At 53.2% G+C, this 26,220-nt stretch overlaps 7 protein-coding genes across 7 annotated transcripts; 4 read left to right on the top strand and 3 right to left on the bottom strand.

Annotated features, from left to right (window-relative positions):
* Positions 1-1,322: 1,322 nt before the first annotated feature.
* On the top strand, positions 1,323-2,164 carry fabG-10 (3-oxoacyl-[acyl-carrier-protein] reductase FabG; the record flags this gene model as incomplete). The annotated part of the gene is made up of 2 exons (XM_037317985.1): positions 1,323-1,384; positions 1,438-2,164. The coding sequence occupies 2 exons, from the start codon at positions 1,323-1,325 to the stop codon at positions 2,162-2,164; spliced, it is 789 nt and encodes a 262-aa protein (XP_037183923.1).
* Positions 2,165-2,357: 193 nt separating this feature from the next.
* Positions 2,358-4,436, bottom strand: CGCA056_v002727 (Heterokaryon incompatibility protein 6, OR allele; the record flags this gene model as incomplete). Its single annotated transcript, XM_037317984.1, has 3 exons — positions 2,358-2,571; positions 2,661-4,227; positions 4,298-4,436. The coding sequence occupies 3 exons, from the start codon at positions 4,434-4,436 to the stop codon at positions 2,358-2,360; spliced, it is 1,920 nt and encodes a 639-aa protein (XP_037183897.1).
* Positions 4,437-5,228: 792 nt separating this feature from the next.
* CGCA056_v002726 (uncharacterized protein) lies at positions 5,229-5,801 on the top strand (the record flags this gene model as incomplete). The annotated part of the gene is made up of 2 exons (XM_037317983.1): positions 5,229-5,403; positions 5,476-5,801. The coding sequence occupies 2 exons, from the start codon at positions 5,229-5,231 to the stop codon at positions 5,799-5,801; spliced, it is 501 nt and encodes a 166-aa protein (XP_037183933.1).
* A 470-nt stretch (positions 5,802-6,271) lies between these two features.
* Positions 6,272-7,784, bottom strand: gpi3 (Phosphatidylinositol N-acetylglucosaminyltransferase gpi3 subunit; the record flags this gene model as incomplete). The annotated part of the gene is made up of 2 exons (XM_037317982.1): positions 6,272-7,250; positions 7,306-7,784. 2 exons carry the CDS (start codon positions 7,782-7,784, stop codon positions 6,272-6,274), a joined length of 1,458 nt encoding a protein of 485 aa, XP_037183932.1.
* Positions 7,785-8,149: 365 nt separating this feature from the next.
* On the top strand, positions 8,150-10,768 carry dbp6 (ATP-dependent RNA helicase dbp6; the record flags this gene model as incomplete). Its single annotated transcript, XM_037317981.1, has 1 exon — positions 8,150-10,768. One exon carries the CDS (start codon positions 8,150-8,152, stop codon positions 10,766-10,768), a length of 2,619 nt encoding a protein of 872 aa, XP_037183894.1.
* A 5,232-nt stretch (positions 10,769-16,000) lies between these two features.
* Positions 16,001-20,064, top strand: CGCA056_v002723 (Calcium-transporting ATPase 2; the record flags this gene model as incomplete). Its single annotated transcript, XM_037317980.1, has 4 exons — positions 16,001-16,079; positions 16,182-16,918; positions 16,973-17,483; positions 17,534-20,064. 4 exons carry the CDS (start codon positions 16,001-16,003, stop codon positions 20,062-20,064), a joined length of 3,858 nt encoding a protein of 1,285 aa, XP_037183930.1.
* Positions 20,065-25,602: 5,538 nt separating this feature from the next.
* Positions 25,603-26,108, bottom strand: CENPX (Centromere protein X; the record flags this gene model as incomplete). Its single annotated transcript, XM_037317979.1, has 2 exons — positions 25,603-25,650; positions 25,710-26,108. The coding sequence occupies 2 exons, from the start codon at positions 26,106-26,108 to the stop codon at positions 25,603-25,605; spliced, it is 447 nt and encodes a 148-aa protein (XP_037183892.1).
* Between the last annotated feature and the right edge of the window lie 112 nt (positions 26,109-26,220).

Raw genomic sequence — 26,220 nt, 5'->3', positions numbered from 1 at the left:
CGTATACGGTTATTCGTAGAGACGGGTTCGGTTGGTGGTGCCTACAGGGACTGCTGGATAAGTCCCGGCGAGAGGCTTGGGAGACTCGACTGCGCGGTGGGTGTAGAGAACGAGACGTAAACAAAAACAAGAGCGAGACAAGAAAGGAAGGGGAGGTCTCGTCGCAGTTATGACCCAGAAGCAGAGAGGATATGGACAGCACGGAGGGTCGTCAAAAAAGAGACGTGAAGGTGTCCTCTACTGGATTCGCTGCGGTGCCATCCCCAGACTGGGTCCTGCTCGGCAAGGTTAGTGGTCCCCCTCGTGCTAATGGCTTACCTGTCCAGGCGAAGAGGACAGCTGTAAGAAAAAAAAAAGCTGTGGCGCAAACTCCCGGCAAGCTGCAAGGCTGAATGCCCGATAAGTACGCGATTGGCGCGATAAGCTTTAAGCCCGGGAGTTGGTGGTGGCTTCCCGGCGATGAGTGGGGCTCTTGGACTCGGTCAAGCCACAGTTAAGGGGCCGACGCCGAGCTTCCATCGCATAAGACTATGTCAACAATGATGCTCTCACGAACAAGACATTACCTAAAGGTTACGTGACTGATGACACCATTAAAAGCGGTGAGTAGCCGCGGGCATTGAAAAACTCATTATTGCGCCTGTTTGCATTGTACTCGAGACGGGTTTCTCTTGGGTTCTTGCTGGCGGACCAGGGCAGCTGCAGAAGGTGGTCCGTACAAAGCCACATGGAAGCTTCGCGATTCTTGCTAGGAAGAACCCCGGACGCTGGGGCATGGGTTGAACTGCTCTGCCCATTACAGTTCGGGACGGCGGAGGTTCAGGGCCGTAGGTAATCCAGCCAAGACATTCATTGTCAACCTGGTACTAACACAACCCCACTCACCATGCAAGTTTACGTGAAAACATGCAAATCATGGCTGACAGAATCAGTGACAAAATCAACATTTCCAGGGGAACTAATTTTGCGCATTTTCCAATACTTGCACTAACCGTTGCTTTTATTCTCTTGAGGACCAATGTCGAGATCTGGATTTGGCCAGCCACTATCTTTGACTTTCATTGTTGGAGATCGCGGGGTAGCAAAGCTGCAGTGGGGCAGCTAATGGCGGGGTCAAGATGCAGTCGCTGAGCTCACTGGAGAGCAAGTCCGTCACTTTACCAACTCCAGCTGTTCCAAAACGCTTGGCTTGGGAACATGCTGACAAAAGAAATCTTTGGATCATTTTTTCTAATCTGAACATACGTTGAGGTGCTTAAAGACCACCTACGCAGTAAACCTTCTGTCCTCTCCCTTGCCTCGGTTGTACCCCACTATCCAGCATGGGGCCGGTCGACAACGAAGTCAAGGGCCGGCTTGCTCTCGTCACCGGCGCTTCTGGTGGGTAAGAAACTCCATCAATCTTTGTTGACACAACCATGTTCTGAGTGTGCATAGAATTGGAGGTGCTTGCGCCAGAGAGCTCTTTGCCAACGGTGCGCACTTGGCCCTAACCTGTTCGTCTGAAAGAACCCGGAACAAGCTCTCGGACCTTCAAAACGACCTCCGCTCAGAACAGACTAAGGACAGGCGAATCTCGTGTCATGTGGTCGGCATGTCTTCATCCAAAGGCATCGAAGAGCTTTTTGCGCAAATCCTCGACGAGCACGGGCAACATCCCGATATTCTCGTCTCCAATGCCGGCACGGCTGGCTTCAACAACAAGGCAAACCCGCAGCTGGAGAACATCTCTCTCGAAGAGTTCGACTTCACCTACTCCATCAACCTCCGCGCCTCGTTTCTGCTCTGTAAACTCGCCATGCCCCATATGGCTGCGCAGCACTGGGGCCGCATCATCTTCGTGTCGTCCATCTCTGCCATTGGGGGCGGCATCAACGGCTGTCACTACGCTGCCAGCAAAGCCGGATTGACTGGGCTGATGAAGAACCTGGCTTCCAAGCATGCCAAGGACGGGGTCACGCTGAACGATGTAGCACCGGCCATGATTGGCGAGACGGGCATGATACCCGACGAGAAGCGCGTCGAGGGCACGCCGGGCGATGTGAAGAACATCCCCGTTGGCAGGTTGGGAACCCCGCAGGAGTGCGCTAATGTCGTGATCATGCTGTGCAAGACTGGCTACCTGACGGGCCAGAGTATCTTGCTGAGCGGCGGTCTGAAGTGAACTCGGCACAAGGACTCTGCCATGCCCGCAGAGAATTTACGACGGCTCATTCTTCTATATTAATATCTTTAGTAATTTCCTTTCAGAACCCACGAGTCTGTGTGGTGAATGATAATTAACCGCACAGTCTGTCTGTCTTGTTGTCAGATTCTAACATTTGAGTCGGACGTTGCCTTGAGATGTCGAGGACTTTTCAAACAAACTCGACAAGTGTTCGCTTCAGGACTTTCTTCTCAGAGCCGGTAGCTTGAAACGTCTCGCCGTACATCATTCCATGAATATAGCATGACCCAAGGATGTGGTACTTCCGTTGATCCCCGGCGATTGGCCTTATTATCAGAGGCGGTTGAACAGTGTGAATAACACAAATCAAGTCGCCGGGTTGAATCAGAGGTGTCCCGGTTCCGCTAAATCACAGGACTTCAATGTCAGTAATGCTCGAGGGTACTTGCGCACTCGCGTTTCAAACGTTCCAGCAAATAAGCAGATCACTTACCAAAATCCGCCCTTGGTTGTGAAGAATTTATCACCATTGCAGCATCTCACAGCCCGCTCCACAAACGAAACGGTCCGCGGATCTGCCGCTGAATTCCACGTCCTAAGCCAGCTTTCCCGACTGAGGTAGTCGTATATGAGTGGGCATTTCGCCCGGCAATGCTCCTCAAAGCTGCGAGCAATTGCTCCGCTTCTCGGAAGCTTGCTCTCAGTTTGTACGGCATGTAAGAGTGTGCAAGCAAAGGCAAGGGCTTTGTCGGGATACGCCAGTCCAACGTCCACCTCTGTCTTCTCCAAGATCCCCCAATACTCCTGTATGATGCTCGGCTCTTGGGAGAGAAGAGACCTTGCAAGGTCCACGCTGATCTTGACGTCCTCTGCCGAGTTGTCGTCTTCCTCGGTACGCTCTCTTCCAATCACCGTCCCGCATATCTCACCACAGAGATGAATGCTGTCAAGGATGTATGCGTAAACCTGAAGAGATGAGCCCTGTACACCAGATCCTCTTGATGTCTGTTCCGCGCCCCAAGAAGCGTCGTATCTGTTGTTTATTGTCCAGTGTCGTCGGCTGTTCAACCGAGGGCACCACGAGGGCCCCTCAATCAGGTCTCTAGAAAACCGATGCCAAATAAGGCCTAGAAACCGCAGGGAGCGGGAGCTCATCTGCGAGTACAGGCGAAACTTCAGCTCCGGCAACGTCCTGGTATAATCGGCCTCGATCAGAAGCTCCCCATCGCTCGACCTCGCACGAGGATGCCCAAGAAAGGCATACACGAGGTCCCTCTTATCCGTAGCCCGCTGCCCGCCCCTCGCACGAAAAAGCACATCCTCGAGCTCTAACACACCACCGTCCTTCTGCAGCCGTGCAATCCTCTTCAGAATGTGCGAGGACGAGTACCACGACCTCTCAACGTCCTCCGTGAACGTCGCCCAGACGAACCGGAACAGGCTGATGATGTGGCCCGCCTTGAAAACAAGACCGCGCGTGATCTGGTTATTCCGCACCCACGCCGCGACGAAGTCCAGAACTTCGGTGAAGTCCACCGTCGACCTGCCGTACGCGAGCAGCGCGCGCCGGGCGAGCCCGACCTCCTGGAGCACCCAGACGCGCTCGAACCAGGGGCGGTTCAGCATGTCCACGGCGCTCTGCAGCCGCGCCCGCGTGACGGGGCCGTAGCTGCCGTCCGGGGGCGCCCATCGCTTGATGGTGTGAGGCGAGATTTCAAAGTGCCTCATGTGCTTGGCGGCGACGAGGTTGAAGTCGCGGATGACGCTGAACGCTTCTTCTGCGGCGTGGCCGTTTTGGTCGTCGTCGCCGAAGCAGATTAGTACTTGTTCGGCCTGGGAGTAGATTTCGCCCATGATGTTGACTTGAGAGCTCTTCTCGAACTTGTCATGCTGGTTCATGCAGAGGGCGTCGACCCAGAGTTGACGTTGCTTGGTGGGGTGTCTGACTTGGCGAAGGGCTTGGAAGAGGTTCGTAGTGACGGCGACTGAGACTCCATGGCAGGTTATAGTCTGGACCTCATCGAGGTTTCCCCAGACGTAAGAAATTGCTTCATAAGGCTCTGTCGAAGCGACTGGTTAGCGAACTTGGTTTCATGCATGGCCATACTCCGCATCATTCTGGATGATCACCTGTGTCGTAGAATGCTACGGAGCGTAAAGAGCACTTTATGGGGTCCTCGAAAGTTCCCGGTTCAAGAATCAAGATTCGAGTCCATTTCCCAGGTGGCAGAGGCTCGTAACACAAGAGTGTGCCCATGGCCTCAGCCATCTTGTGCAGAGGAGACTTGGCAATCGCGAAGACGCCGGTTCGAGGAGGTGCTTAGCCTATTCTGGCCATGAGACGAGATCTCACTTGTAGTTGGTAGAACTGTATGCAACTAGGGCCCACGCTGCAGGGGCATTGCACCCTATCAAGACACATCTAACAGTTCTCTCACCCACAGCTGTAGTTGTCTCACAGATCCTCGATTGAATTGCGCCATACTGCGAGATCTCGGCAGGTAGATGTTGGATCCGAAAGAAAACAAAACGACTTCTTCTATGCTTTTGTTGAAAAGACGAAGTACTGTGATACTTGGACACCCAAACAGCCTAAAACTTGAATAAATAATGCGAATTGTCAAGTTTCGTGTACGTCCTGCTAGACAGCGAGAAGGGGGGGGGGGGGGGGGGGCGGGAGGGGACTGAGATACCAGAGAGGGGACAGTATGAGTTCTAATACCGACAGATGTTTTTGCTAAACTCATCTGACTAACATGCATCGCCTCGAAAATCGTAGCCGTAGCGGCACATGAAAAGTAAGCGGTCTCATGATCGTCAACATCGGCACGATCAAACTTGTCTGAGCGGCTTACTCAACGCGGGGTTGCAGAAGCCGCGGTCAAAGGCATGCACCAGTATTATTAATCTCACTGCTCTGATCCAACGTCGAATTGCCTCATTCAATGTCTGTATCCAAATAGGTGGCTAGTTGACAACAACCTGCAAAGGGGCATGAAACCGTAAAAGATAATTCATAACATTGTTTTAATTCAACAACACATCCAGTGCAGATACAACCATGCCTCTCTACGAAGTCGCCCACGCAACTCCTTTGAGTCAACCTCAGCAAGACGCCCTCGCCGAAGCAATCACCGAACTCCATAGCAAAAGATTCACCGTCCCGCGCATGTTCATCAATGTCATCTTCGTAGACACCTCAAACACGCCGACATACGTTGGCGGCAAACGGGCTTGTTAGCACCTTTGGTACCTCACCCCGAACAGCACTAACACAATAGCATAGCGCCATTCGAACCGCATCACAGGCCGCACTCGCAAGGGCTCGCGCACTCGAGATGATTTCAATGCCCTCTGCGGGGACATCCGCACTGCGTGGGCACGCATAGTTCATCCAGACGTCGCAGATGGAAAGTTGCCGCCACAAGAGCTTGAGCTGAGAGCCGTCTTCATCACGGGGGAGCTCATTGCGGGTATGAAGGCCAGTTTCATGACCCCGGCCGTTGGAGAGGAACTTGCGTGGGCCAAAGAGAACTACCACGCATTCGAAGAGAGGGCGCATGCGGGAGACGAGGATTTTGTGGAATTGGTTGCTGAGCTCCGGACGTGGCCTGGGTTTGATGTTGCGCGCTGACGAGGTTGTATCGAATGATAAATTGCTCAAAACAGGACGTTCTCTCGTTAAGTTCGTTCAATTATGATTATGGCTGATAGCCTCTGGTAACTGGTCTACTATATGAGGCATACGCCATACTTTCTTTCTTGAATCTTCTCTCATGCCAGCGTCAAGGGCGCGTCTTCGTTCATCAGTTTCATTCGGTTGGTGATCTGAAACTCTGTGGATTAGATCCATGGGTGAGTCCGCAGTGATTCAGCTTGAAGATGTCAGATGATTTCGAAAGGCAGTGTCCCAGATCTTGGATCGAGACGTACCCTAACAGACTAATGTCCGTGTATCGGGATCATCCGACACCAGTTGCTCCCTGGCTTCAGTCCTTAGAAGGACGTTTGCAACACCCGATTTGTGAGGCGTTTGTTTTCATGGCGGTCATATCGTTCTCCCTTGCCGCGGGTTATTCGCCTTTTCGGCAAGCTTAGTAACAATCACCAGTCGTTCCGATGAGGCCAATCTTCCTTAGAGTCTTCTGTCTCGTCGACGATTTTCCGCGGCCACTCAGGACATATGTCGATCTTATCTCGCGGGAACCAAAGCTCCAGAAGAAGAAAGAGGAGGTAGTCGATGATACAGACGAGGCAAAAGAGTTTGCCAGCCCAGATACCACAACCGTAGTACCGCTTCAACCGATCGATGAGCGCGAATGAACGCACTCGACTGGCGCCGTTGGCAGCGTCAACACCGTAGAACTCGGCCTCGCTCAACTCTCCAGAGATACCGTGGTAAACTCGCTCTGTTCGAAGGGCTACATTCGTCCAAGAATACATCTTTTGGACTTGCTCGTGGAAACGCTCCGTCCGCACCTTATTGGCCCTCAGAGCAGCAATAGCCTTTCCGGTCGCGAAAACGAGGTCTTCTTCCTCTGGTTTTGCGAACACGGTCATATGCGATGGTAGCACCTCGGGGATGCCTCCGACTTGGGTGCACACGACATACAAGCCGCAGCTGGCTGCTTCAACAATGACGGTTCCGAAGGCTTCAGTCAAGCTAGGGTGTAGGTAGATGTGGCCGCGAACCATGACGTCCCGCACCTCTTCGTGGCGAATAGGCCCTAGCATCTCTACCCTGTCTTGTAAGACATTCTGCTCAATCATCTGCTCAAGGTCAATGGCCTTGGGGCCAGAGCCGGCAATGATGAACCTCGTGTTGGGGTGGTTTTGAAGAATACTGGGGATGGCGGCAGTTAAAAGATCTGTTCCCTTATTGTAGAATAGACGAGATATGACTACAATAGTGATCATATCGTTCGGGCCCAGATGATGAGCTGGGGGTGGGCTTTGCCCGAAGGACTGTCCGGTCTCGGTGGATGGGTAGTCGAGGGGGCGAAAGTTCTCGGCGACGACGGCATTCGGGATGACTGAGACCATCAGAGGGTCAAGTGATGCTCGCAGAACAGTGTTTTCCTTGCTGCGTCACTGAATTAGCTTGGGTGTGGGATAAGTGCTACGCGGCGCAAACATACCAGGTGTGGCTGACGCAGACGACGTGGTCCACGTCGCTGAGGGAGAACTTGAGGATTTTGTTCGTCAGGATGCTGGTAGCATCCGCAAAGCCAAACAGCGAGTGATCTGTGAAGACGGTACGCAGACCCATGGTCCTACCATGGAGAATGGCCTCATGACACAAAGTACTCAAGCTCGCATGGCCGTGAACAATCTCGATCTGTTCTCGAATGAGGATGTTGCGCAGGATGGGGAAGGCCGAGAAGACGGTCGGGAAGGTCGCGGATCGGAAGACGACGAAGAAAGGGACATGATAGACCCTAATTCCGTTGGTCAAGTTGCGCACGCCGCTGCGGCCCTCGTATGAGTGGGTGATGATGATGACTTTGTGCCCGCGATCGATCAGCTTGGTCGACAGCTGGTAGATGTGACTTTCGACTCCTCCTGGCTGCGGAAAGAAGAAGTCGCTGACCATGGCAATATTGTATGTTCGAGCCATGTTGACCGGCTAGTGCTCGGCGCGAGCATCTGTCACCTCCAGAGATATTGACGGTGCATTGTACGCGACCAGATCGCGCATCCGTCGTCGCATTCGCGAGTGGTGCAGTAGGGAGACATCTCAATGACCTGCTAAGCCATTACCCCCCCTACTGACGTTAAGCTCTAGCGTGGGTAGGGGGCATCTGCTTCACTGCGATAAGAAGTTTCAGGCAGGTGGTGTGAGGCGGCAAAATCGCGATAAGCAACTGCTCCCAACTTTTTTTCGAGACTTTGCGCCAGGTGCCCCTCCGACTTACCTTTGTAGCCAAGCTGCGCAAACCTCCAAATTGGTCCGAAGAGGTTCGCGAAGGCGCAATTGACAAGATGTACGCCCGTTACGTGCCTCCAAAGAAAAATGCGGCTGCAGCACCTCCCGTGGCGGCGCCGCCTCCGCCGCGCGAACCAACACCTCCTGCTCCAGAACCAGCACCCGCGATGAACGACGCAGTCAGGACGGGAGAGAACACCGCCAGCCCGTATGCACGATATGTTCCCTCAAAGAAGCCGAAGTCGCGATCGTCGATTGTTAGTGTAGCTCCGGAGGACGCGGAAGCTTTGTCTCCTGCGATGAAGCGCAAGCACGAGGTCGAAGTCGAGGCCGAGGTCGAGCAGGAGACGCCGGCCAAAAAGAAGAAATCCAGAAAGTCGGAAGAAGTAGCGCCGTTGGACGACATGGATTTGGACACGCAGAAGAAGTCCAAGAAAGAAAAGAAAGAGAAGAAGGAGAAAAAAAACAAGAAAGACGATTCAGAGGAGCCACAAGTTGACGCCAGGGATACCCACGCAGACGACGAGGACGGCGAACGAGAGGAGGCGGGAGAGAAGAAGAAAAAGAAGAGGGATTCGGGCAATGCGGATGGACGCGATGACGAAAACGTCGAAGAAGTAAAGGAAAAGAAGGACAAGTCTAAAAAGAAGAAGAGGAAAGACGAAGAGATCGCCGAGGAAGACGACGCCGTTGCAGCGCGACACAAGAGCGTTCTGTCCAAGGCATCCAAGTACCTCAAAAAGGCCGCCGACGGTTCCCACGACGAAGACCCGGAGAAGATGGAAGTGGACGAGGAAGAAAAGGAAGAGACGGAAGAGGTGGAAGAACACGGCCTCGAACCCCTCCCGCAACCCGAGCCCTCCGCTCTCGATACCTCGAAACCCTCCTACGAGACGCTGCCACCCTGGCTCGCTGCACCCATCCGAGTGGCGCCTGACACACGGACGCTGTTCTCTGAGATTGGCATCAACCCGAAAGCAGCTCAGATCTTGGAATCGAAGGGATTCAAGGATGCCTTTGCCGTCCAGACCGCCGCGGTTCCTCTACTTCTACCGTCTTGCAAGCACCGCCAAGGCGATCTCCTCGTTGCGGCTGCAACTGGTTCCGGAAAGACGCTGGCATACGCTCTTCCCATTGTGCGGGACATCAGCCAAGGTGCTGTCACGAGGCTCCGCGCTCTTATTGTCTTGCCGACGCGTGAGCTTGTCAAGCAGGCGCAGGAGGTTTTTGAGCTGTGCGCCGGCGCATTCGATGGTCGTGACCAGAAGAGAGTGCGCATAGGAATCGCCATTGGTAGTCAGCAGCTCAAGTACGAGCAAACAAATCTCATCGAGAGGGAGGAAAAGTACGACCCTGAGGCCTACCAAGCTGCGAACCAGCGGGAGCTCGAGGCGTGGAAGGATGTTGAGGAGGTAGAGCCTGAGACCGAAGAATCCACGGGCAGAGTGGAAGCTGGCTCGTTGCCTGATCACATCGTAGACTACACCTCCAAGGTTGACGTTTTGATCTGCACTCCCGGTAGACTGGTCGAACACATAAATCTTACCCCAGGATTCTCCCTGGACTACGTGCGTTGGCTGGTAGTCGACGAAGCCGATAAGCTCCTGGCGCAGAGTTTCCAGGGCTGGCTGGACGTCGTCATGCCCAAGCTGCGGACGAAGAAGTTCAGCGCAAGAGACTTCCCCGACTCCAACCTCTCTGGTGTACGCAAGGTTGTTCTGAGTGCAACACTTACGCGAGACTTGAGCCTGCTAAGCGGGCTGCAGCTTCGCCGTCCTCAGCTCATTGTCCTGGAGGGCGAGAAGGCGGATGGCACTGCACCAATCGCCGAGCACACTCTGCCCACGCTACTGAAGGAGTCTGCCATCAGAGTCCACGATGCCAACCTCAAGCCTCTGCACCTTATCGATCTGCTACTGGGCGGGCATCTGATGTCCGAAGCCAGCTCCAAGGCGGAGGCCACCCCTACAGCAGAAGACAACGACGACACGTCTTCCTCGGACGGGTCCTCCGACACCTCATCAGACACTTCTTCAGAGGCAGATTCGGACACCAGCTCAGAGGCAGACTCCGACACTTCCTCAGACTCAGACAGTTCCTCAGACGCCAACCCCACACCCTCCAAGCCTCCGAGAAAAACACCCGCAGCCTTCACAACGACGGCCCTAATCTTCACAAAATCAAACGAGTCCGCTCTCCGTCTCTCCCGCCTAATCTCCCTCCTCCACCCTTCCCTCTCGCCCTTCATCGCAACCCTCACCTCGACCCAAAAGACGTCCGACCGTCGCCGCGCCCTCCGCGCCTTTGCCTCGCGCCGCTTGCGCCTGCTGGTCGCATCCGACCTGGTCGCCCGCGGTATCGATCTGCCACAGCTGGACAACGTCATCAACTACGACCTGCCCGCCAGCGCCGCCGGCTACGTCCACCGCGTCGGCCGTACAGCTCGTGCGGGACGCGCCGGCGCGGCATGGACTCTGGTCGAGGACGGCGAGAGCGGTTGGTTCTGGGGCAAGATTGCAAAGGCCAGCAGCGGGATCCGGCGCGCGGCAAAGGTCGATCGCTTGCGCATCGGCGACCAGGAGAGCGGTGGGTTCGCGGACGAGAGGGTACAGGAGTACGAGGATGCGCTGGAGAAGTTGGGCAAGGAGGCCGGCGAGGCTAGGAGGCACAGGTAGTGCATTTGTTGTAGAATTTGATAATAATACCATTTCAAAGCGTTTTGAGAGTCCATGTGCCTTTATTTCTCTACTGCGATCACACACTACACATGCTTTTGAACTCGCTTTCATTGCAGGTGGTTTCTATATCGATTATTCCCTTTAGCCGGCATCTATCTAATCAAACACTTCAAACGGCTCGAATAGACGGCTTGTCACAGTGTGGCACGCAAATCAAGCTTCATCTCACAGACCTACCATGGAATCTCCCTCCCATCATACAAAAACAAATTGCCGCTATCCTCCACCCCCAACCCACCCAGCAACTTCAAAATACCCCCAGCACAATCCGCAACCTCGACCTTCGCCCCAGGACCGCCCGACTTCGTCTTGACGTGCCCGGGATCGACCGCAACCACAACCACGCCCCGCTCCTTCAGCTGCATCGCCTGGTGCACCGTCAGCATGTTCAGCGCCGCCTTGCTGATGGCGTACGGCGTCAGCTCATGCGGGCACACGCCGCTGGTCACCCACCCGAAGCTGCCGGCCCCGGACGTGATGTTCGCCACGACAGTCCTTCTGTCTTGCTGCTCGCCGTCGTGGAAGAACGGGAACAGCACCTGCAACGTCCGGGCGGGCCCGACGACGTTGGTGGTCATGTGCGTCTCCAGCGCCGCGGCGTCGAGGCTCAGTGCCCTTTGCTCGGTGTTCTGCAGCGTCGCGGCGTTGTTGATGAGCACGTCGATCTTGGTAGGGCCATCGCCCAGCGCGGAGGCGATGCGGGAGGGCAGGGCGGCGAGCGATTCTGGCGAGGAGATGTCGCATTCGAGGACGTGAACGGTGCCTTTGCGGTTGGGGGAGGCTTAGCTGGGCGACGTATTCGTGGCCGATACCGTCTCTCGCGCCGGTGATTACGTATGTGGGCATGGCTTGATGTGGGATGTTTCTGACTTGGGCTTTGGGTTTGAGGCTTGGGTTGCACGGTGATGTTGCCAAGGCTGTGGAGGATAGGAGGTAGGCTTTTATGGTGAGCGTGGCTGATTACTATCGGAGCGTTTTTGATTTCCAATAATGAATACTACATGTGTAGTTTGACTTGAACGCGGATTTCATATTCCTGTTTCTCTCCGTAAGCTTTCTTCGCATTGCCTTCGAAGGCTGCACGATGATGACGCTTGGTGGGAGAACATCACCATGAGGTGGATTGGTAATGCGTAAGCATCTTCAGCGGCATGGTAAATAGCCTAAATGCCGTTTTGAAGAAAGGATTCGGCAAGCGATATGCCATTGGAGAGATGGCAATGTGAGCACGCGACATGCGGCTCGGACTGAATTGCGATGGAATGATGCCTGTCAGGCGCCGGAGCTTTCACCTTCTTGACTCTCACCTGCATTGTTCACTTATTCTTCATACTCATTCGGCTCTTTTGGTGTCATCGAGAGTAATCTTGCCAGATCTACTGTGCTGGTCGAAGGCGTCACCCTAGTTAGCATGACCGGTCTTGCTGGGAACCCGGCACCTGCAATGTAGGCCCCGGCGTGTGCACGGTGTCCGGGTCCGTAAATGCGGGTCCCTTCCGATCGGAACGGAGCCGGATGTTGATATGCGCGGGCCGGATCAGCTTGTTCCGCTTCTCAGCCCAAGGGTTAAGCCGATGAGGCCATCTCGTAAACAAGTGTTCACGAGCTTCTTCCTTTTGGCACCTCGTGCACGGTCTCACGACGCCTCGAAGCTGAATCTTACCCCTTTCTCTCCCCCCTACTTCAGGATTGTACCCAAGCTACCAAAGCAAGGGACCGGCAATAATTTTTTTGGATCCATTTGCCTTCGTATATCGTTTGCCTCTTTCAATGCTATGCGTACTGACACAGCCTCCAACGACTCCAAAGCCAAGACTCAGCTAGGAGTCGGCAAAGCTGCCAGCCGGGCAACATTATGGATAGGCACATTAAGACCCTTCCTTTGTGTTGGCGGTGTTTGTCCGGTACTTGGGCAGAGTCGGTCTGGCATCGCTTGGCGCGGGCGGCGAAAGCGTTGGCAGAGGGAGGCACAGAGGCGGTCGGGGTCCCTTAGCTTGGCCGGGGGTTAGTTGGCTGGAAAGGCAGACCGCCACAAGCCACAGGGTTCACAACCATCGAAAATGAGCATCAGACTTCAAGATCTTTGAGTTTGAGGGGGAGCTGGAGTTGGAGGTGTTGGTCGGTAGTGTCTTCCGAGTTCAAGGTTTGAATTCAGCCTGACGTCAGAGGGGATACCCCTGCGATTTGCGAAGGAGCTCAGAGTTTTCCTGAGCGTTTGACAGGCGCACCAGGCCATCAAACACAGCTTCATTTAAGAAGCGTCTTGGCAGACAGCATTATCGTAGCTGGCAGCGCCAGCATCGCGATATGGGAGGGCACGTGTGAATGCTCTGTTGTCTGGATGGGTGCCCTGCCAAGACGCTGTATTCGCTGCAACTCTGCCTCCTCTTTCGCTTCAGGTAATCCGTGAGTTTGGCGGCCTGTTTTGTGGTAGTGCAGGTGTCGGGTGCACCACACCCAGCATGTGTTTCTGTGTGATTTGTGTGATTTGAATGATGTCAAACTTGGTCTTGGCAGGCGGTGTGTTGTGCAAAGAAACAACGCAAGGAAAAAACAACAAATCGGAGGTGACGGGGATAATCAGTGAGACGACCAAGGGTGGCAGTGCAAGAAGATTGTCCGTCCGCCGGGCGATTTTGTGGCATCGTCATTCAACAGTATCCGTAGAATGGATACCCATCCATCCCTCTCTCCGGGGCGGCAGTTGCCATCGACCTGACGGGTGGAACCATCAGGCCTGCTTCCCGCCTTTTCTTTTTGGCTTTTGGAGGTGAAGTTCCGGTTGGATGCAGCTGGTCGGTGACGATGGCAGGTTCCAGGGGTGTCGCCGGCTCCGCGGATTGTTGATGTGGACTGGGCCCAGCATCAGTTGGAGACGCTGAGTTCAGCATCTGGGCCTTTCTGGCACATCTCTCGAATGCCAATCCTTCCCCGGTTTCAAGAAGGATGAGTGATTTTGATGATCCAATGACGGTGTTAGATGGAGGACGGAGAGTTCTGGCAAGATCAGACCAGGTCCAGGTCGTGGCGGATGCTGGGATGGCATGACTGCTCAGTGGAAGCTAGATCATCAAGCTCTCGCCTCACCTCAACCACTGGCCATGTGCGGGACAGCATGCACCGCTGCATCGGAAGAAAGGGTGCTGGGTAGCATGGCGGCAACGTGGGGACGGGCATGCGGATCCCTCTCGCGGGAGGCCGGTGTGATGGCCTGTTGATGTTAGGGTGATGTGTGTAGGGTAACTCGGGTTTCAACGTTTCTCGCGCTTGCGCTTTCTCAAATCTTTGCAGAAACCTCCTCCGGACTCTGACTCTGCAGAGCACTGAACGACATGGCAAGAGCTAACCTCGGGGCTTTGCTGCCAAGGGCCGGACTGTGGCTCATGTTTGCGGTCGGCGGCCTCTTTCGCCAATGTCTCGGCGAGCGGCTCGTTGTTTCTCGCGAAAGCCCATCAGTCCACTCACTTACTGCCTGCCCTGGTGCCCAGAGCTTCGCTTCGGGTGCTCCAAGCTCCCGTCCCGTGTCTGCGAAGCACCCGCTGTCTTCTTCTTCTGTTGCAGCTGCGCTGCTGCTGTCGGGTGTCTGCCATCTTATCGCTTTATCTAAGCATCCGAGGCATTACATGGAAGGTGGGTGTCATTTTGGCTGCAGCTTGGCGTCACTCTGCCGAGGAAAACAACAAGGAAAAGTTGTAATAGCTACTAGCTTGCCAGAACACACTTTGTACGCATGAGAAAAAGACTTCCTCTGAATACTGACCCAACCTGGCTTAGAGGCCGCTGCAAGGCAGCACGAGCCAGCTATCTAACTCGAAAGATGAGTTTGAATCATTTTTTAATTCCACGGTGGCTTGGCGCCCCCTTTCGTGTATTTTGTCGTCAAGTCATGTACGAGCAGCGCATTTCTCGCTACACACAGTTACCTGGGTCCATGATCCATCATGACTGATTGATCGCTTCTCTCCCGTCCCTCCCCTGCCAGCACGCTGATGAGCGCTTCTTGGCATCATCACCTGGCCAAGCCGTCGCTCAGCAGCCAGAGGTTCCTCTGCAGCTTTACGTATAAGGCGCCAGTGAGCTTCCTTGGCAGCTCCAAATGCTTGGCAGCACCATGCTTTTGGTCTGGCTACTTTCTGGGGCTGTGCCTAATGAGCCAAGCCAGCCCAATGGATGGCCCAGCCAGTTGATATCTCATCACCCGAGCCAGACTTGAGGAGTGCGAGAGAAGTGGGCGCCGGATGCATGTTGTGGCCAGGCAGCCGAATCTCTCTTCCTCCCAAAGTCCTTCTCCTCTCCGTCAACTCCCTACCCAGGTAGTCTCTGAAACCCGTGTGGTCTTGTTACCTGACCTGCCTGACCTGATTGCTGTCTTTTGGCAGGTGCTTGTTGCCATCGTTGCTACCCTCTCCTGTTATCCGTACTGCACACCCATCGGCGCCACCCAGTAACACCTTCTGGAATACCATCATTCACCCACGTCACCGACCTACCTTAGGTTGCCATCGTGACTTTTGTACCGCCTCGCCAGTGGGCTGTTCATCGAAACTGCCGCCGGCTCCTTCTCGTTTTCGGAACTTCAGCTCCCAACCTTACACTACACGCCTTCACCTTGTCAGTTTGCGCCAGATAATAACCGCCAGGTACCGGTCTGAAGAAGGTTTGCAAAGCCACCACACCTTCGATATTGACCCATCAAACGGCCCGCTCCCCAGATTTTTGTCCCTCGACAAAATACGGATCACCGCTAAAGCATCACCCGCCACTTATTCACAGCAAGCGGTCTCCCTGGAACCTCAGACAACTCCATTTGAATACCACTTGGTCTCCCTTCTCCCTCGCATAACGCCCCCAAAGCATGGACGCTGAGAGACCGGAATACCCTCTTGGATTTTTCAGAAGCACTGGCTCTGTTTGATTGCTCACTAGCTCACCAACTTCGCCCGCCTGACATACATCACCTTCCGGCTTTGTTTGCGCGCGACCACATCCACCGTTCACCTGCGGCCATCCTTCCACAAAGTGTCCGAAAACGAACGCCGAGACTTCCACGCCAACGAAAACAAAAGAGACAACAATTTTTTCTTCCCTTCCTCATTTATGCTGAGTTCCATCACCTCTGCAGCGATCACACGAGGAAAGAAGGAAGACGAGGCATAGACCGCCAGCATCATGGCAAGAGGCCCCTCGCCGCTGAGGCGGCCTAGAGCGCCTACCATCACACTCGATACCTCCGCCGTCAACGATCAAGGTATGACGCCATGTCGCATTCCACCCCTGGATCGCTCTCCGAAAGAAACCAAAAAAAGTTCGCGTCCTGGGTGTAAATACTAATGAACGCGTCGACATGCAGAAAACGACCACTCATCATCATCACCGTCCTCAGACCACGGCGATGAAGTGAACAACACGTTATCAGTGCCCACAAGAAAGTCACGCTCAGGATCATGGGACTCCAATAACACGACATTGGCCAAATCTAAAACAAACGACGGCACCGACAAGGGATCCCCCACCGTCCAGCTCTCCGGCTCGCCGAAAGGTCTCGGGGATAACCCAGACGCCCTGGCCCCGAATCCCGGCGAGGAGGCATCATTTAACGTCCAAAACAACCCATTTGCCTTTTCGCCTGGCCAAGTATCAAAGCTAATTAACCCAAAAAGTTTGGACGCGTTTGTCGCCGTTGGAGGTTTGGCTGGCTTGGAGAAGGGTTTACGGACGGACAGACGCGCCGGTCTGAGTTTGGACGAATCGCGCCTCGACGGCAGCGTCAGTTTCGATGAGGCAGTTGCCCTTGGAAAGAAGATCCAGTCGCCGACGGAAGCCGTATCGACGACGGACGCACTGCAACAAGATGCAGTTCACCACGGAGATGGCTCAGGCAAGGGGTTCGACGACCGCAAGCGAGTGTTTGGACAAAACATTCTGCCCGAGAGGAAGTCAAAGTCACTGCTACAACTCGCCTGGATTGCTTTGCAAGACAAGGTGTTGATTTTGCTAAGCGTGGCAGCTGTGGTCTCACTCGCACTAGGACTGTACCAAACATTCGGAGCCACCCACCATGGCGACGACACGGCCAAGTTGGAATGGGTGCGCTGCCCCTGGTGACATGATCATTGAATGCCAAGCTAACAAAAGCGTCAGGTCGAAGGTGTTGCAATTATCGTCGCCATCACCATCGTTGTCGTCGTAGGATCTCTCAACGACTGGCAAAAAGAGCGCCAGTTCCGCAAACTCAACCAGAAGAAGGAGGATCGTGTGGTGAAGGTGATCCGTTCAGGAAACCCGTCCAACATCTCGGTTCATGACATTCTGGTTGGCGATGTCATGCTCCTTGAACAAGGAGATATCCTACCTGTTGACGGTATCTTCATCGGTGGCCACAATGTTAGCTGCGACGAGTCTTCGGCAACTGGTGAATCGGACCTGATCAAGAAGGTCCCTGCGGATGCTGTAATGAAGGCTCTGCACGAAGAGGAAGTGAACCCCAAGAAGCTTGACCCTTTCATTATTTCTGGAGCCCGAGTCCTGGATGGCGTTGGAACGTTCTTGGTCACGGCAGTCGGCGAGAACTCAAGCCACGGCAAGACAATGATGTCCCTTCGCGACGATCCTGGCCTGACTCCCCTGCAGCTCAAGCTGAACATTCTTGCGGGTAAGTGGCCTCGTAGCTCGGTGCCCATCTACTTGCTAACACTTCCTCAGGCTACATTGCGAAGCTTGGCAGTGGTGCGGGTTTGCTGCTCCTGCTCGTTCTTACTATCGAGTTCCTGGCCCACCTTCCCCAGAACAGCGACAGCCCCGAAATGAAGGGCCAGCGATTCCTCCAGATTCTCATTACGTCCATCACAATCATCGTTGTTGCAGTTCCTGAGGGTCTCCCTCTGGCTGTCACCCTCGCCCTTGCCTATGCCACGAAGCGAATGACGAAGGAGAACAACCTCGTCCGTCACCTTCAGTCCTGCGAGACCATGGGCAATGCGACAGTCATCTGCTCCGACAAGACTGGCACGTTGACAGAGAACGTCATGACTGTTGTGGCCGGCACATTGGGTACCGGAAAGCTCAAGTTTGGAGAAGGAGACGAGCAATCCAACTCACCCGAGGCTGAATCCGCCGAGGGCCAGGAGCAAGCGCAGGTTACCAGAGACGACAAGAAGCCTGAGAGCAAGTCTACGGCCAAAATCCCCATGTCCAAGCTTTCTTCCGCCCTCGACCCCGAATTCAAGGATCTTGTTAAGCAGTCTGTGGCGATGAACACGACCGCATTTGAGACGGAGGAGAACGGCAAGCATGAGTTTGTAGGAACGAAGACGGAAACCGCCCTGCTCGACTGGGCTCGCAAATGCTTCGCCCTCGAGAGACTTGCCATCGAACGCGAAAACCATCCTGTGCAGCAGCTATTCCCCTTTAACTCCAAGCGAAAGTGTATGGGTGCCGTCGTGCGCCTGCCGGACAACAGATATCGCATGTTTATCAAAGGAGCACCCGAGATTCTTCTAGGACAATGCACACACGCTGTTGCCGACCCGACGCAAGCCCCATCCTCGACTGCGATGGAAACGCACCAACAAGACCAGATCCGACGCACCATATCGGAATATGCATCCCGATCGCTCCGCACACTCGCCCTTGCCTACCGAGACTTCGACCAATGGCCACCGAAAGACGCTCGGAAAGAAGAAGATTCGCAGAACATCGAGTTCTCCAGCATCTTCAAGAACCTCACCTGGCTGGGTGTTGTTGGTATCCAGGACCCTGTTCGAGCTGGTGTTCCAAAGGCTGTGGGTGATTGCCGTATCGCTTCCGTGTCCGTCAAGATGGTCACTGGTGACAACGTGGAGACTGCGAGGGCCATTGCGCGGGACTGTGGTATCTTGACTGAGAAGGGCAAGGTCATGGAAGGAGTTGAATTTCGCCGCATGGAAGACCGAGAACGTACTGCGATTGTGAGAGACCTTGCCGTCCTAGCCCGATCGAGCCCCGAGGACAAGAAGATTTTAGTCAAGGCTCTGAGGAGTCTTGGCGAGGTCGTTGCAGTCACCGGCGATGGAACCAACGACGCGCCTGCTCTCAAGTCCGCTGACGTTGGTTTCTCCATGGGTATCACCGGAACTGAGGTCGCCAAGGAGGCTTCAGACATCATCCTCATGGACGACAACTTCTCGTCCATCGTCAAAGCCCTCTCCTGGGGTCGTGCTATCAACGACGCCGTCAAGAAGTTCCTGCAGTTCCAGATTACCGTCAACATCACAGCTGTGGTCCTCACCTTTGTCACAGCTGTGGGTGACGCAGAGCAGGAACCAGTTCTGAATGCCGTTCAACTTCTTTGGATCAACCTCATCATGGATACCTTCGCCGCCCTTGCTCTGGCCACCGACCCTCCCACGGAGAGTATGCTTCACCGAAAGCCGGAGGCCAAGACAGCGCCTCTCATCAACACGTCCATGTGGAAGATGATCATCGGCCAGTCTATCTACCAGCTCATCGTCACCCTTATCCTGCATTTCGCCGGCCCAAGCTTCCTCCACTATCCTACAGGCCAGCAGAAGACACTTGTTTTCAACGTCTTCACCTTCATGCAAATCTTCAAGCTCGTTAACAGTAGGCGAATCGATAACAACCTCAACATCTTGGAAGGCATCACGAAGAATAAGCTCTTTGCTCTGATGATGACCATTATGGCCGCCGGGCAAGTCCTCATCGTCTTCGTCGGTGGCGCTGCTTTCAAGGTTGAACGACTCAACGGTCCCCAATGGGGCATCTCCATCGTCCTCGGTTTCCTGTCGATCCCCGTCGGTGTTCTCATCCGCCTCGTTCCCGACTCAGTCTGCGTGGCCATCGTCAGGCCCCTCGGCAAAGTCTGGGCTAAGATGCCCAAGTGGAAGCGTAAGAAGAAGGACGACGACGAAGAGGACTCGGAACAGTTGGGAGGGGTCACCGAGGCACTCCTGGAGATCCGCGAGGACCTGGCGTTCCTCAAGCGCATCAAGGGAGGAAGAATCAACCATATTAGCGAGGTCATCATGAAGCCTCGTGAATACAGGGAGCGCATCCGAAGCCGTAGCGGCTCTAGGTCCTCCAGCCGACATAATGTGTCGCCCATGAAGTCCGCCCTTGGCATGCCAGGTATCGTGGCAGCCAGTGTTGGAGGACTGTCACCGGTTGAACGACCAGTATCAAACGACCGCCGAACCACAGAAGGCGGAAACGAGGAGGAAAACCGAGCCAGCTGAATTCCCCTGTCTCAATCAGACCTCCTCCTCTGACGATTGCCTTATTCTGTTTGGCATGTCACCATTGCATCAACAATTGCTCACCTTCCTTGAGTAATAGGAGGTGCTTGTTGCCCGAGCGTGTTTTCACTTTTTTTTTCCATTCATCATGTTACGAATGACCGACCGATCGCCCGAAATGTACTATTGCTTCTTTTTTCCTTGGACCGATCGAGATACGACAAATACCCAAAGGCTTCTTCATGTACGATACACAAGACCGATAGACCGAATTAGTGCGCCGCAAGACCGAACGTTCGACCGTAAAAGTAATCAAATCAATAAAATAATACCACTAGATGTTCTTTTCCCACTGTGCGCGTGTTCGGAAGAAAGCTTCTGCGCTGGTGCTGTCGGACCAGGTTCCCTGGCCGCGTAGCGTAGTACCAGGAGTTGATTTGTTCATGTACTAAACTCTAGGCTGACAACTGATCAGAGAAGCAATATTGAGGAGTAGGATCAAGAGAGGTAACTTCATTCATGTTGGCATTGACATGGTCTTTTATGGGCAGGTTCATGGTTCGGCGAGGTCATCACGCAGCAATATCCGCCAGCAAGCTTATTTAAAAAAAAAAGAGAAAAAACAATGGGCGGCCACCGGAGATATGTAGAGCCACCTAAACGAACTCGAACCATCGAGCTCTGCCGAAAACCAGGCATACAATCCACCGCTAGGCTATCTTGCGACGGTGGTCGCACACATTGTTGCGGAAGGTGAGAAGGTGAGTTGGCTATGAGGGAAGGAAGGAGCACCTCAGCGTTTCGGCCCGGCGAACACTTCACCTCCAGGCCCCCAACCCTCTGTCCCTCTTGTTGAGATTTTAGACGAATCGGATTTTTGTCTCGTGGTATTTCGGTACTCAGATAGTGATGGATATCGCCATGGTCCATAGGACTGTGTTTTCCTCAGAATTGCCATCTATAAATAAGAAGGGGTGCTCAGAAATATCCGCAAAAGGGGCACAATGTAGGATAACTTGTGCACCGTTGCTAGCCAGGAGCAATAGTCTTGCCGAACTTGAACCCTCCGCCCCTCGAGTGAATTCCGTTCCTCTGTGCTGTACACGAAACGAATTACTCTTAAGTATTGAACTATTAAGAATACTAGAGAAGCATCCGAGGCGGAAGACGACCAAGGACGCTGCAGGCTTTCCAAAGCCTTGAGGTGATGGTGCTGGTTCAATCGCAATCGCAAGACGACATGGACTGCTGACACAGCCAATGCAATACATTCAAGGCCACTCACTCTAAGCTTGCAATTATGCTCCGCCTCAGAGGCGGGTGAGGCGGGTATTGCTTGGTTGCTTAAACTTTCGCTCAGGGCGATGCCAAACTCTTTAAATACTTCGAATACGTCGTCGCGACAACAGTCCACCGGAACATTGCACAGTTCTGTGCAGAGTCGAGTCAATGTTCGAGCTGTTTCAAGCTCTCCAGGACAATTTGGGCGATCTTGGCGTCGACCTTCGATCAGCGCCCTTTATCTGAGCGCAATGCAAAAGGATGACCAAGATATCGGACACATATCACACCGCAGGGCTCACAAGAGCAATAGGGAGCCTTCGGTGAGGTGCCTTTTATTCTGTCACTTGTCATCACTCAGCACTTATTCATTGCTCATTCTTCAGTTCAAGGCGGTAGATGCATTGATATATGTGTCAAGACTCATAATAAACTATAGCCTTACGTCAAAACCTCCATCGTTTGTTATGTTGAATATGAACATTTCTGGTGGAGAGAACCAATATTCGTTTCTACTCAGGAAAGCTTCTGGCTTCGGTTTCTTAGGCTTTTATGCTATAATTCATAATCGTGAAACGGTGCATTAAATGTTGTTTGAGGAGAACAGCTCCCAGTGTGCGTCTTCTGTGCTAGACGTCATGGCGACAGCCGATCGTGAGACCTACCACACTCATGACATTTATTTTCCTCATGATGCAGTATTTGTATGGATGCATGGGCTCCCTTTGCGCTTCCACTTTCTTGCAATATGCTTCGACTTCCAGGACTGGCTTCCACAGCTACGTCCACCAGCTTGACCTCGTCCCTTTGATCAATAAAGTGTATAAGTGGCGCGCGTTCACATTTACAGCGTTCAAGTGTTTGTAAAAAACGTCTGAATAATTCCCCAGAGGCGATGGAGAGCGGAAGACGCAATCAACTCATGTTGCGTTAATCAAACTCAAAGAGTTTAGCCAATGGTCTTTGATTTGACATTCAGTAACACCTACCTTATAGTGCAACTTCCAGAGGACACCATTCATCCCCATCTGTGTGCCTAGGCCCTGTTGATTTGAATACCGCAGTATATCATATCCATAGGATCATCTGCAAAGGTATGCTCATGTCGTGAAACCATATCGGTTCCTCAGTGTATCTTTCAGGTACGTAAGTACGACCCGGAGTCATCTACTAATTGAGATTAGAAATACCAGGATCCTAGGTTTCAAAATTTGAGGCCCATTGGTGCAATATACATATTAGTGGCAATCTCGACGAAGTTTAACATGTGCGGCAGGCTTACAGCTTGTGCAGCCTAATTTCCCTATCTGCTGACCGTCGATTATTCGGTTGAGGATACCAGAAAGCTTGGTTCACTCAGAAAGGAATGGTTCCAGACCCCAGATGATTACTTCCGCTCGTTTAGGAAGCCTAATACGAGAAGTGATACGCTCAGAACAAGAGTGACAGGAGTCGACAAACTGGCTACAGCAAACGAAACTTAAAGAAGCCGTTCAGACGATGAGATAGATCCATCAGAATGTCTTAGCGTATTAGTCAACATGCTCTTACGGAGGCTGGTACCCACCCCTTGGAGAAGAATTGTATTGTTGTCTGGTGTGTTGCATTGCCAGACGAGACGTCTTTTATACATGATTCTCAAAATTCCTCACCATATCGACGTTGATCGCGAATTGCCGTTCGCTAACCACACCACTTCACACTACTTAAACATGTTCCCAAGGTTCTAGGAGTGACCTGACAGAATGATAACTAGTCATCAGCTGGGAGCTGCGTTAGCAAATTAAGCTGTGATAATCTCAAGCAAACACGGAAAGGTTGATGTTGCACAGAAACCCCCGAGCAGACGGCTGCTCATAAAAACATGCGTTATTCCCAGTCATTCCCCTTTGCTTATGTGTATACGTACTGACTATAATACGATAAAAGCTGATGCTCTGATGGACTGGTGACGTGCGGACTTGTCGAGGAAGCACTATGCCTTCGGTATTGAATATTCAGGCGGGCAAGACATGAATGCATCAATGAACCCGATGGCCTCGTTGAGTGCTTCTATGTCCTGCTTGATTTGCATTTGATTTTGACTCGATGGTCCTGCGCTGTCAATAGGCCAGGGGGCAAAGCACCAAAATTGAACTCCACTCAATATCTAGTATCTACAGTCACAGATGTCAGTGTGTCTTGGGGTCTTTGAGTGATTCTATTCACGCTCGAAGTTTAGCGGTCATCTTTCCTGAATGAGAAGGAAGCTCGGGTTAAGCGCGATGGGAACGAGCATGACCCCGCCACCGCCGTGCGATTTTCTAGGTAGATTGGATATCATATGAGATGTTATCTGTGACTGGACTGTATGTGGTTGCAGTTCCTTGTTTCTCATGCCTGGCCCTGGTGGTTTATTCCGGAATACGACTGCGGGGTCTCAACTCACGACATGACGCTGTGAGCCCTCATCTTTCAGAAATAGACGGGCTTCGATGTACATTCATTTCGAATGGCAATATGTTCGAGCTCTAGTTACCGACAGGCTTCAGAATGGGAGCCCATTGCGGTCTGTGATCATAAGTAAAACCTTTCTAATTGACTTATAAAGAACACGTCTTTTCGGTGAATGCCTCGGCAGCAACTCCTTCTGTCACCATGCGAACTAGACCATGTAAAGATTGTGTGAGTAGTTTGGAGATGAGCTGTAGTCACCAGGACCAGATTATATTAGCAACAGCAAACTCGGACAGAGCTCGATCTCCAACAATTTCTCTAGTAGACGGCCACCCTTCTGCCTCCATGGCTTCATCTCGTCCGTCACCTGTCGTTATGACCATCGTTACAGAAAAAGTGTAACAATCACAGTGCCCGGAGGAGCAGGATGGAATCGAGCACTGTAGTTTGATGGTACATTGAGTTTAAACCCCTGGAGACGAGAGACAGGAAGGGGAAGAAGATCGCCCAGCTGAGTCTTCGACTCTCATCCACATACAACAGCCTTTAGACATAATGTGTCGATGGATGCCATGCTCACACACATATCCCAACAATGAGTCTTCTGATGCATCTTGTTGTACTTTCATCTACTCTCAACCGTAATTCACGTCTCTGGTACATCTGTCGATCCCCTTAGCTGAGCGGTTTCCAACACTTAAATCCTGAACTGAGAATGACAATCGAGAAGGCTATAGTTCAGCGGAACTCCCGATAACTATCACCCTGTTCTACAAAACCGATCGGTGTCCTCTGGAACACCGCGGGAAACCCAATGAGAACCCAGCAATGTCCGCGGAACTCGGCACCATGATGAGCACATAATCATGACAGTACGCGACGGCACAAGCAGCAAAGCTTACGGCGATGGTGCGTTTCTCTAGGTAGAACCGGCGGTCCCTCTCCCCTATCTCTGGTCCTCTATTCAATTCACTGAATACTCCATAGATGCGCCTTGTAGATTATTATCAGCAAGTATGGTCCATTGTCAGAACAGCTCCCGGATGCGGTCGTGGCCACAAAACTCTTGACATCTATTTGCGTTTGAACTCTCAAGCAAATTACCCGGGTGTCTGGACGCCCTGTGAGATGAACCTATGTAGTCCGCGAAGGGGAAGGTTTGGGTGTGACAACCTTTGCTATCTATGATGTATATAATGGCAGCATGCCGCCTGAACTAATTCCGTCACCCCAATCAAAGCTTCATCCCATCGCTTACTCTCTGCCATGTATCCTTGGCTTCAATCGCCAATGTAAAAAACATCAAAGCCCAGATCCGCCTATTTCATGGCGTCACTTCGTACGCTCTTTCACTTCTCCCCACTTTCTTTCTGCTGTTATTCGTGTCAGATGCTTGGTGGATCCTCACAGGACTGGGCGACCTCAACTGTTGGCATAGTTGAGCATACTGAATGCAAGGCTGGCTACAAAAGGATTGGGACCTCGGGTAGGCAGATGAGATCGCGGCTACAGGCACCTACATTGCCTAAAGAGCCAAGGGGAGAAGAGTAAACATGGTGTTATATAGGCACGCGAGGACGGCAGGCGGGAATAGAGCTTCGCGGCACGAGGAGGCAAAAAGGCTAGACGAAAGCAACGTAAGCGTAAGTTGATGGCCAGAATGTGGTATGACGATCGATAGGAAGGTCGTTATAGACCTCTGACGACATAAATTCCGGCCCCAATATTTCGCAGGAAGAACTCTTCCTAATCTCTTTCCTTCAACATTTGTATAGCAAGTAACCCGGGGTATCATAACTCATTAAACACGTAATCCCACCCTCAAAAGTCCATCAGCAACTGCGGCGCAATCTTCTCCAGATCCTCGACCTAAACACACGTTAGCAATCGACTGCTTCGTTCCTCTGTGGAACACGTAAGTAACCCACCTCAAGGAACCCGCCCGGCCTCTCATGCACACACCGCGCAATGGCCTCCCTCACAAACACATCCATGTACTTCCCCGCCGCGGCGTTCGCGTCCTTACTAAGTCGCGTGTCGTCCTTCTCAAAGAACTCGTGCAGCAGCCGCGTCAGCAGCTCCGGCGGGATCGTGTTCTCCGGGCCCTCGGGCTCCTCCTCCTCTTCCTCTTCCTCCTGCTGCTCGTCTTCGGCCGCCCGGGAAGCAGGGGCCGCGTCGCTGTCGGAGAGCTCGAACGGGCCCGTTGTCTTCTTGCGGGGCTGCGCGGGGGCAGCGGCCTTGCGCTTCGTGGACGCGTTGGTTGTGGCGGGTTGAGTGGACTTTGAGGGACGGCCGCGCTTAGCGGGCTGAGCTGGTGGCCTGGGCATGTCTGCGGTCGTGGAGGACTGGAGGGCAGAGGTAGCGTTCGAGAAGAGAGAGGCTGTCGTGTGCCGTGTGGTCTAACGCGCGGGTGGCGTGTCGCGGCAAGGACGTGAGTGG

The sequence above is a fragment of the Colletotrichum aenigma genome (assembly GCF_013390185.1).
Source record: "Colletotrichum aenigma strain Cg56 chromosome Unknown KSG_Cg56_contig02, whole genome shotgun sequence".
Taxonomy (NCBI): Eukaryota; Fungi; Ascomycota; class Sordariomycetes; order Glomerellales; family Glomerellaceae; genus Colletotrichum; species Colletotrichum aenigma.
Note: the sequence above shows the minus strand (reverse complement) of the source record. Positions and strands in the feature narration are given on the sequence as shown.